General features: G+C 35.3%; 2 protein-coding genes across 3 annotated transcripts in view; both read right to left on the reverse strand.

The window, feature by feature from the left end:
• Positions 1-90: 90 nt before the first annotated feature.
• Positions 91-7,602, reverse strand: hpgd (15-hydroxyprostaglandin dehydrogenase). Its single transcript, XM_079614868.1, has 7 exons — positions 7,466-7,602; positions 7,112-7,235; positions 6,464-6,570; positions 5,148-5,244; positions 1,726-1,802; positions 1,279-1,442; positions 91-644 (listed from the first exon to the last, which is right to left on the reverse strand). The coding sequence occupies exons 1-7, from the start codon at positions 7,556-7,558 to the stop codon at positions 521-523; spliced, it is 786 nt and encodes a 261-aa protein (XP_079470994.1). The 5' UTR covers positions 7,559-7,602; the 3' UTR covers positions 91-520.
• A 210-nt stretch (positions 7,603-7,812) lies between these two features.
• The window catches only part of glra3 (glycine receptor, alpha 3), a 58,237-nt gene continuing 53,946 nt past the window's right edge, over positions 7,813-12,103 (reverse strand). The window contains exons 9-10 of one of the 2 annotated variants that reach the window (XM_079615016.1): positions 11,423-11,539; positions 7,813-10,018 (exon numbers count right to left, since the gene is read on the reverse strand). In XM_079615016.1, coding sequence (XP_079471142.1) covers positions 9,746-10,018; positions 11,423-11,539 — 390 coding nt within the window. In that variant the 3' untranslated portion in view covers positions 7,813-9,745. The remainder of the gene's footprint in view (positions 10,019-11,422; positions 11,540-12,103) is intronic. The other variant, XM_079615017.1, reaches the window with a different exon arrangement.

The raw sequence follows: 12,103 nt of genomic DNA on the forward strand, positions 1-12,103 counted from the left end.
ACGATAAATACAATGTGTGCTATAGAGACACATTTCATGACATCAGGCTGATTAAGCAGACAGTCTGTGCAGATTCTTGGACATAACGATAAAGAAATGATTTGCTTTAAGTTTTCGGAAGTTTATTGTTTGATTTATACATAAAAAATCTTGGATATTCTCTCACAAATATATATGTAAAACAAACAAAACAAAAAAGGTTGGTTGAGCACTATTGAGGTATAATAAAAACAGTAATGAATTAGTAATAAATATGATTTTTTTTTTCTCAAAAGCAATTACTCACAGTTATGTACAACATAATGTTCAAGGGCATTACAAAATCAAACAGGTTTAGATAGATAGCTGCACACCAGTATGCAGTCCTTTTTGATTTTCAAAACTGATAAATGATAAACAGGAAACTCTCCTCTTACAAAATCTATACCTCCCTATTTATTTCCAGCTGTTTGCACTGGACTTCAATAAAATAAATGTTCTGGTAAGGAATAAACAGGACTGGCTTGATTGTTCATCACTTTCAAGCTGAAAGAGGCTCATAGGTGTGGAAGTGAATGCCTTTAGAACAGGTTATCTTCATCACGGCTCCATTTAGGCTTTCGTCTGTTATGATTCGCAGCATTCCTTCAGCAATAAGAGATGGTCTGTAGATATACACACAGACACAACATCATTTGACTATTTTGTCCTGTAGCATTAAGTGAAATTAACACAATTCAGCAAAAAAAGTGTCCATTGGCCTCAAACTTATTTTTTTTAATGTTCTTGTCAACATACTAACTTCAAATAACACATCCTTCTTTTCTGTCTACAGAGAGTTTGAGGAAGACATAACAGACATTTCAGAGGGGAAAATAAAATAAAACATCCTCTGATACACCACCAGCACCAGTGTGAGTCAGGCAAAATGCAGAGGTATGAAAAAAAGTATCATCTACTAATACTGTAGATGATTAGTTTGGGTGGAGGTGTTTGATTTGTTTAAAATGTAAGCACATGTCAAAAATAGTGCAAGCAAAACATGCGGTCTAATCCACATTTAATCAGTGGGTGGTGCAAAATGGAATGTTGCCCAGTAAAGGCAGGGTTAAAGATTTAAAAGCATTCAATATTTATATTGGAACTGTAAAGGTCTGGACTATTTGTGCCATTTTCTAGAGAACACTGTTGCTGTCTGCCCAAACAACTGTTTATTCAAGGGACTGAATACAACAAACAAAGCAAAACTACTAAGACAATCCCATTCAGAAGAAACTGGTTCAACTGAGTTTAGCTTACTTAAGAACGCCATACTTGTCGATCCTTTCTTTGAATTCATCTTTGTACTTGACAAACTTGCCCATTGTTTCCTCATGCTCCACCGTGCGAAGTAGTTGGGTGTCCACAAAGGCTGGGCACAGTGTGTTGATCCTCACTCCATAATTGCCCTGTTCAGATGCGTCCTGCCGACAACAAAACGTGTCCAAACACGGTCAGCCTAAATTACACACACAGCGCAAAGAATGTGTCAACACACACGAGTAAGAGATCCTATCTGTGAGCAAACACAACTACTCTCTCTTGGGGGAAAAGCTGGGCTGTTTAAACTGCATTGGGTCAGCCGGTTTGGTAGTCAGCTGGAATGGTAGTCAGCTGGAATGTACCATATTTTAGGCAAAGGATTTACATATGGTTACGGTAAACTTTACTTAGGGTAAACTGATGAGACAGGATTGATGTACTCACTGCTATGGCTCGTGAAAATCCAATCACCCCATACTTTGTTGCTGTGTACACTGGCTGGTGAGGAGAATAGATAAATGCTGGGAAGAAACAAAACAAACATTAATTCCCCTCCAACAAAAAGGACCATGTCTTTTAAGCTCCAGAAATGCACCATAAAAGTAACCTATGTGACTTGAGCATTATACTCCAAGTATTCTGAAACCATATGGTATTTGTGTGAGCAACGGGACAAAATTTAAGTCACTTCAGAATAAATGAGATGAGTTCAAGAAATTAGATGATTTGTTCTTTTGGTTGGATTGGTTCTTTTCAGTCCACAAATCTGAGTTCAACTCATTGACTCAACAGTTCCTAAGTTACAAGGGAATAACAACTAAAATTGTAATATATTCCCCATATATCTTTATATTTTATATCCATATATTTTGTTATAATAAACAACATTTACAAGCCGCATCAAACTGAGGCAGCCAAGGCACACCAGGGGCAAATAGCTGAGACAGTATTTACAATTAAACAATTCTTGTGTGTTCTGGATGAACAAATCTAAACACAACAGTAATGCACTTCCAGAGAATATCCCACTTTGAAGGCTCTGTTCCCCATTCTGGCTGTTTTAACATCTCAGAGACAGTTGTCAAGATTTCGTTTCGGTAAACATGTAAATTGAAGATCCTAATAAAAAGTAAATCAAACAATGAAGTCCTACTACAAAGACATGTTTCCATTCAGCATAGTTAAGTTATTACTTATTTCAGCTCGCGCCCTGTATGCTCTAAAACCAGATGCATATGATTAGTATCTATTTCCCAAAAGAGTAATGTAGTTTTAATTATAGAGATCTCTTTATTAAATACTAAAATTACTTTTGCTCCATGCTGTTCTGTGGGACGGTTTGAGGACAAATCATAATCATATAATTCATATTATATTTATAATGTTCTATTTATAGCCTTATCAGGTCTGTTTAATTTATTGTATTTGCTACTTGTGGATGTGAAACTGGATCTGACTCAGGGCAACCTAGTTTTTTTTCTCACAGCTTATGAGATTTGCTCACAGCAATAATGAAAACATCTACAGGTATAAGACAAAATATTTATTTACAATAATATTTTTTTTTTCAATTGTTCCTAGTTTCTGATAAATAATTATTTGATGTACTGTCAACGTTAATACTGATTAATTGGTGTTTAAGGAGGGTGAAAGGGGGGTGAAGCAGGCCTATATTTTAACTTAGCCTTGACGTTACTTTCTGATAAAAAGTTATGCAATTTAATGTGTGGTTAAACAGCAACAATATCAAGCTTCCAGCTTTGGAAGTGAGGGCAATGAGAGAAAGTGAGTTGCCTCAACAAAATTCAAAAGAGTACATATCCACAATAAAATAAATTCCATTTTGATAGTCACAAAGTGAGAGTTGTTCCACTCACAAAAAAAAAGGATAATCACCTGTGTTACATTAGTTAGAAACTTGAGATGCAGTGAGGGAAATATATCATCATTTATCCCATCTCTCAGGGAAATGAAAAGCCTGTTTCAAATCCAAAGTCTAAAAACGTGTTGAGCATGTTGGGGGTTATAACAAGTTCACTGTCAGCCATGCACCATTCATCATCCACCATGTACACACACACGTATATATACAAAATCATATTCATATCTTCAAAACAGTGCCCAGAATCAGTTTGTCTATGTCCAAACAACTCAATGGCACCACAACACAGGTATCTGATGGCAGATGGATAGCCTTCCCTTTGTTGTCATAATAGTTATGCTGTTGAATACAAATCTATTGATATTTTTTTAGTGTGAACTTGGATTTGCTTATGTGAATAGTCACAAAGGCAGAGATATAGCACATACAACTTCAAAGCAAGGAGTGTCCCATAATGTACTGTAAATAATTAGTGTGAGACAGATCTTGAAATGTCTCACACTCTGCAATTTCCCAGAGACTATTGAAATGGCTGTTACCAAAAAGTTTTTGTTTACTTTATGCCGGCTTTTCTTTGATGCAGTCTTGGACTTAAAATACCCCTATCATGGTCTCTTACAATAGGTTAAAATGCATCTAAGGTAAAAAAAAACACATGTATTTTCTCATAATATACATTGCTGCATCACCTCTTTTTACACAGTGTTTGAAATGGTTCAATAAAGGATTCAGTCTCTCCAAACCCTTCCTTTCAAAGAGCCTACTCTGCTCTGATTGGTCAGTTGGCACTCTGTTGTGAAAGGTCTACCTCTTGCAACGTGTTGAAAACGAAACGGCCATGACCAAATCTGAATTTCAGCTCCGGGGGTTTCTTCACCACTTTTATACACAATGATACAAACAGTAATGATGGTGTCGTTTTTACCGTATCAACGACTGGACTTGCTGACGTCTTTTTTCAGGCAGTTCTAGAACCAATTCTTTCTTTTGGGAGACAATAACTCCATGTATCATGCATTTTGATCTTTGAATCTTTGTAGACCTTTTACATTCACAAACAGCTATATTACACACTACATGAAATGTATTATGCGAAAAAGCATAAAAGTGTAACTTTAATGCTGCCACCTACTGTGGTGGATGTATTAAGTTTGTTTATCAAATTCTGCTGCATCATACAAAAACATTGTGTTTATTTTATTTTAAAACTGTATATTAACAATAATATGATTCTTGAATTCAATCTTAACTAATTTACATGCATTGTTAATGGTTTGTGCTGTAAGTACGTGGCTGTATTTCATTTGTGTAGTAAGCTTTTTCATTTCATGTCAGTGTATAAGGCTATAATTCCAATAATATTTCTCAGAAGCGATATGAATATTTTTTTTTCAGGTAATACTTCAGTTGACCAAAAAGTCCAGAGTGCCTTTTAAAGCAGACACTTTTGTAGGTTAAAGTGTCGCATTGGCATACTGCTATTATATTTTTGCATCATGTTCTTATGGCGTTTTGTTCATATTACATGCGTTCATTTAAAACTACATTCTTGGACAAATAAGGTGTGCCCAAATGACCTGTTATGCTAAAGGTTTGGACTATTTTACATCTTAATCATCAAGCAAGCCATTTATCTTGATGAGGTTGACATGGTAGACTTGGCTTTCCTTCCCTTTGTATCTTCACAAACTGTAATCTTGCACAGCATCTATTATGTCATTTATTATTTAGGTGTAATTGTGCTTGTGTAATTTTTCAAAAGTCAGTACAGATCTTTGGCAACAGACAGAACAAAACATATTTTCTTTAGTGTGAGCAAACATTTGACTCATTCTATAGTTTGCTAAGTTTCGTTCATAAAAAATACTGTTATGTAACCTTCTTGAGCACAATACTCTGTACAGGCTATATTCTGAACTTTTAGGCTAACTTTTTCAAAACAGGCACATATGTTATACACATGATAAAGTTATCAGTAGCTTACCTGCCATAGATGAGACGTTGATGATAACCCCTCCCTCCTTTCCATACTCTTTACTCATGTGTTCTAGTGCTAAATATGTCCCCTTTATGACGGATGTCTGAGGAAGAAAACAGTTGTATAAATCTACTAGCACATAGTGAACAGATGTTTTCTTAGGAGAGTGACATTATGTTGACATTGGCCTGCTATTATGAACTAAGATAAATACACATTATTTTACTGCATCATGTCCATTATGAAATCAATCTGCAGGGCATGAATAATTTTAAAGATCTGTAGATTATTTAAATTCATGTACTATTGCGAAATATTTTGGACTAGAAGCAGGGGGTGTAGTATTGTTTTGTGAATTTGTAACTCCTTTCCTGAAGTGTGGTTGAATGTTGTGCCCTAAGGCACAAAACGTCATCCACACTATCTGTTTAAATTATGTGTTCAAGGAAATGAGGTTGAGTGGAAAAGCAAGAGTTTTGCATGATCTATGCAAGTGTTTTTTTGTTGTTGTTTTTTAACCCTTAAATGCATACCTCGGGTCTTTAGTAACCCGGGACGTGATTCACTACTCTCCTCCTCATTCATTTTTTTTAAAGACATCAATCTTTTTAGTATTCCTCAATCAATTAATTATAAACAATATAACAAGAAAAAATAATACAATTATAAAATAATGCCTTTTTTCTCATTAATTTTTTGTAAAAAATTGTATAGGGTCGCTAATGACCCGAGTTGTGTAAAAGTGTATATATTTTTTTGCACAGAAAATAGAATAATTAATTACAATAATTAAATTATTTGATAACTGAATAAGTGCAATTCACCTTTATTCTACAAAGTGGCAATGTCTGATACACAATGATGAAGTGACTTTCAAGCATAGTTATCGCAGGCAGAAAACAAAAGAATCATCAAGCAAATCTTGAAATGGCTCAGCGATTCACTGCAAAGCAAGTACTGCACGCAATTAAATACTAGAGTCACTGTCACTTGATGGTGGATCTGGTGAAGAAGCTGTCAACGATCAAAATATTGATTTTGAAGAATATGTTTGAGATCACGAATATGAGCCAGATGCTGAATGTACTGGGAAATTAGCTCTGATGAGGACAGTGGTGATGATGATATAACACATCTGCTCAAACTGAACCGTTCCAAGCTCCAAAAGGTAAAAAATAAATACAAAAATGCTTTATTTAATTCTTCTGTTATTGTCATAACAGGAGAGTTGTATATATTATCGCGACAGGTAGAGATCCATCCGTGTTAGATATAAATCCGTATGATTGGTGAAACGTTCATGCATTTAAGGGTTAACTCACCAAATTTACTTCAATGGTCTTTTCCCAGTTCTTCTCGTTGTTGATTCCAGCATTATTGATGACAATATCCAATCGACCAAACCTCTCTACTGTGTTTTGAAAGGCATCTAAAGCAAGACAAACAGTTTTCATGTTTTGATAGTCAATAACAATAGTTCCACTTTTGACAGCACAAAGTGGCTGTATCAAAACCAAATGAGCAATCCAGGTAGGCAGCTCACTATAGGTTTTGAAATACAGCCAGTGTCAGCCTGCATGTGCCCTCACCTGACTTGCAACTACAGCATTCCACAAAGAAACATTTAATTAAACTCTATAGTAAGTGTGTCGTTATAAACAAGTCTAACAGGAATGAACAATCTCCTCGCACTGACCCATAAACCATTGTCTTGGAGAAATATTAACAAAGGACAAAACATTGTATTCTGTTAAAAAAAAAAAAAAAAAACTATAACATTCTTCAATGTTGACCTGGGGCCCTATGAAGGTCTACTATGACCTATTAACTTCCCAAACAATGAGACTCTGTTCAGGAATAAGATGCGCTTCACATACAGGTGCGTAAATGAGAAGTGAAATTGATTCCAACCTCAGAGAAGATGATAAATGCCCTATAAGTAAAAGCCTAAGTAAAAAGTACGATTTTACCTTTAAGTTTGCCCGAGTCCGTCACGTCACACTGGATAAAAATACAGTTATCCTCTCCAAACTGGCCATCTAGATAACTTTTGCATTCCTCTCCCACAGACTGGTTCAGGTCTACCAATGCAACCTGAATTGTCAAAAAGTAAATAAATTAATAACGTAACACTAAAACAAGTAAACTAACTAAAGCCACCAAATGATGGATGATCAAATGGGGGGAAATCGCCACAAAACAAGCAACTCAAATAGTTTAGATTTGTACAAGGTTTCCCAATAGTTCATTGAATAATTCCGCATTAAAATGTCCATTAAAAAAAAAAAAATATATATATAGAGAGAAATCTGAGTAAGCGAAACCTTCGCCCCATTCCCCAGGAGATCTTCCACCACGGCTCTTCCGATGCCTTGCGCGCCGCCGGTGACCAGAGCCACTTTCCCGTGGAGAATCATGCTGCTCACCGCCGGACGCACCGCGCACTGCTTTATGTAGGCGTACAGTCAGATGGGGGCGTGTAGATGCAGTACTACAGTAAACAGACGGCCAGGTGTCGTTTTACAAACTGTAATTTACCCCCAACAGTTGATTATACTAACAGGTTTGTATAGCTCATTAATGCCCGCAGCAGTCGAATCCAGTACAAGTACACACACGTAAAGTGAGAAAATGAACGCACCTAAATGAACGAGAGACCAAGGATTCTTTTATAAACATCTTTATGTTTCAGTCTTTCTCAGAGGGCACCTCAGTAAAACCTAAAAAAAAAAGAACTTTACACTTTACATTACAGTGTTCATGTTAAAAGTTTAAACTGTTTTGTGTGGCATTTCTTTTTTTTTGTTTTTTTGTTGACTTATAGCTATAGGCTATATGTGGACACTGTAAAGTAGAGTGTGACCAGAAGCCTATATTTGCAGATGTACTACACGGAAGAACATATGCGTCTCACCTGTAACCAACTCTCTTTTGATAGCAGCGAGAACATTTGGACTGACAGGTCAGATTCACATAAAAAAAAAATGCAGTACAACAGACTTAAGTTCATGCATAACATTTAATACATTAATATGTACAAAATAAATTACAACTGCTCTTGCATTATACTGTAAATGTCTATGAACTTCCTTTATCCATTCCATGATGAATGTGTGTGTGCCAGATGCTGATGTCAGATGGTGTTCAAAACAGAACATCACAGCTCTATTTTCTCTTAGGAATGTGTGAGACTAGATATGCTTTGATTATTTGTATGGCACAGTTTTCCAGCAGATTACTTTTATTTTCAAAGAAAATGAAATACAATTATCATCATCATCATCAGCATGACAAAACAAAACAAACAAATAAAAAAGTTTTAATAAAGTCTGGTCCCAGTATTTTAACGGTTTTGAACAGTATTCAAAGAACATATAAGTGAACAGACAATTCTGAATTTCAGTGCAATATTGATAATATTGTTTCAAACACATTTTCAGTACTCTATGGATAATTAAAATATAATTAGAAGCAGAATTGAATATGGATCTCTCTTTTAGTATAATTTAATAGCTCCTATTCAAAACCAATTGCCATATAATCTGCATTCATGCAATTAAATTAGTTTAAAACCACTCAATTTTTATTTTATTTTATTAATTACGAGACATTTTTTTTGCACTTTTATTTGAGTATTCTCAGAAAACACATTGGCTGAGACTCCAGCCCACCTCTTTTCTCCATTCACGAATTTGCAACACATGTCTGACAGAATTCACTCCCAGCCGCATTATTTTGCAGTGGCATCATTAGCTTGAAGTGATTTGCAATGGTTTTCGAACAACAATGCTTTTGTTTGAGGAAAAAAACTTCAGTTGGACTTGTAGAATGGTTTCAATTAGTCTATGACAGTACGCTACCCATTAACGGTTTGGAAATGTGTTTTCTTGAAGAAATGTTACGGTGTTCATAGCTGTAAACAGAATAGACTTCTCTGCTGGTTCAGGGTCATTCTTGAGATTTAGCTCAGAATGTTTTTTGGCCTGGATGCTGGTTTCTAGAGCTGGTCAACAATCAGGTCAGGACAAAATGATCAAGGGTACAATACGCTGACCAAATGCTAATAAAAGCAATTCAACACTTCCTTATAAAATCATCAAGATTAAGATTATATTGTGTTTGTAAATTTGTATAATACTCTTTCACTCTGATATATACTTGCCATTTTTCAATAGCTGTGTATCAAAAATACCACACAGAACATTGGCAGTAAAGCTGTAAGACAACAGAGTTGACAAAACCAGTGCAAGACACACACATCTGTCTCTAAAGGGGCTGTAATCGGTGTCGGACTGTGCTCCTGTGTTTTAAACAGGTGTGAGGAAGTTCTGTCCACTTTTGTTGTAGTTTGTTAAAGGACGAGTGTGTCAGAGGCCTTACGGTTGCCTATCCATTGCATAGTGAGCGAGCGCAGTGTCCTTGAATGGGTGCACAACACAAACAAACTATTGAAAGTAACCACTGGTCCTTGACATCACAGTTTTTCATAGTCATTTTCAGAATTCAGCATAGATCATGGCAGGAACAGGAGCATCAGTGTTTATGGATGCAGCTTTACTGTGTTACTTACAGTGCTTCCCAAGCTGCATCACGCCATGTTCCATCTATTGCTTGTGCACATCCTCGTGGCGTAGGATTTTGTACAGAACCCAATAGAAAATATTGAAAAACAAGAAAGCCAGTGGGAATCCGGCACGGGACACAGTGTCGATCTTCTTGGCTCGGTCGATGAAGAGTTTTCTCATCTCCTCATGACTCTTACTGGCAGCAAGGGCTGGGGTAGAGGGTGTTGGGGCCGCATTGTTAGCGGCTTTGGGCACAGCCCCGTCTTTCCCTGCGTTGGGAAAGCTCAACCGGCTCTCCCGTACATCCTCCTCCTTAGCAATAGGAAAGGATACAAAGAGAGAAGCAATAAATACTCTAGTAGTCCTACATTCACAAAACCTGGTGCTTCCCTCATTGGGAATTTGGATAATAATGTGAACAGTAAATTAGTTTTGAAACTCTGTTTTGGTTTTAAGAGATGTTCGTAACACTTTAAATGTTAAGTCATTATTTCAGTGATACTGGACATTTATCTTAATTTGTCTATTTAGTTGATGCTTGCATTCATTGTTATTCTGTCCCGATGGTTTAATAAAGTGATATACTATTGTTTGATTAAATGAATGCAGTTGTGGTGAGCACAATAGACTTATTTCAGAAATAAATAAATATATATATATATATATATATATATTTATCAAATATATATATATATATATATATATATATATTTATTTCTGAAATAAGTCTATTGTGCTCACCACAACTGCATTCATTTAATCAAAAATAGTAATACTGTGAAATATGAGTACAGTTTAAAATAACCATTTTTTATTTTAATATATTTTACATTTTGTTAAAATTCAAATGTGATGGCAAAGCTAAATTTCCAGTCTTCAGTGTCACATGATCAGACATAATTCTAATATGCTGATTTAGTGCTCAGCATTTTTTTATTAGTATCATCAGTGTTGGGCTGCTTAATATTTTTGTGGAACGTGATATTTTTTTGTTTGTTTTCTGGATTCTTTGATGAATATAAAGTTCAAAAGAACAGCATTCATTTGAAATACAAATCATTAAAAATGTATTTACTGCCACTTCTAGTCAGTTTAATGCGTCCTTGCTCAATACAAATATTATTGACCTTGACATTTTGAATTGTTCTGTATATTATCTTAAAAGAAACACATTGGGGGAATCTCCAGATGTTAGATTCAAATTTAGTTTTTTCTTAAGAATATCATTTATTATGTCATGCTCTAAATTGACTGTTTTATTTATTAAAAACAGCGTAACAGTTAATTTATAAATTTACCATTGTATAGTTAATTCGTGTTCGTTAGACATATATTTAGCCTGTTAACATTATATGATTACATATACTGTAGAAATTAACATTAACTTACATAAATGCTCTAAAAATAATATCCAAAGTTAGTTCATGATACCAAATGTATTATCCAATTTAACAAATTGAACCTCAAGTAAGGTTCCAAAAATGGAAAAAAAGATGCAATCAAATGAATCCATTATCATTATAAAAGACTCAAGTGGCTATTTAGTTAACATTATGATCACTAGTACTAAATGGTAAAATGATGTGACATGCTGTTTCATGAGGACTGGACACTGAAAGAACATGAGGAAGAAGGGGATGAAGAGGAGTGACTGTATCATGATCTCATCAGTCAACCGAAGGGACAGAGATGAAGTGCTGTGCGCTCTCTCTTTACCCAGTCATTGGATTCGTCGAGTTGGCCCATTGATCCGTAAACAGGCTCGGCACTGCGCAAGCCATTGATACTACGCAATGACTCGGTAAGCTCCTCATCAAATGTTTGATCGAAAGTCTTTCAGCACAGCAGGGGGATCGAAAGAGAGAAAGAAACACAAAGCATGCAAACTAATAAAATATAATGGCTCACCACATGCAGGATATCATGCGAGGTCCATAATTGAAAAATAAATAAAAATATTAACCAGTAAGAGGCATTCAAAAATAACTATTTCAGGCATGTACTGTAAAATAATGAAATTGCATGAAAAATGTGTATTCTTAAAAAAAAAAAAAATTTTCATCGGTAAATTGCAGCATCCAATATTGTGGCTGCGCCTGGACTGCTTGCACATGCATTTTATAATGTCATTTAAACTTAATGCCCTTTGTACCAATTTTTTTCTCTTTATGAAAATTGCCAGAATATTCCACTGTCTAAGCTTCATATCAATAATCTTCCAGCTCCATAGTGCCAGGGGTAACACCCCTGCCCACATGCAATATTAATACACTCAATAAGACAACATATAAACAGACAAAAAAAAAATGGCAATGTGACCTTTGTACTGTTCAGCAGGATTTAGCCTTTGCTTGAAATATGATTGTAGGCTATATATAGTTGCTATATATGCCATAA

Source organism: Phoxinus phoxinus, assembly GCF_949152265.1.
Source record: "Phoxinus phoxinus genome assembly, chromosome: 6".
Taxonomy (NCBI): Eukaryota; Metazoa; Chordata; class Actinopteri; order Cypriniformes; family Leuciscidae; genus Phoxinus; species Phoxinus phoxinus.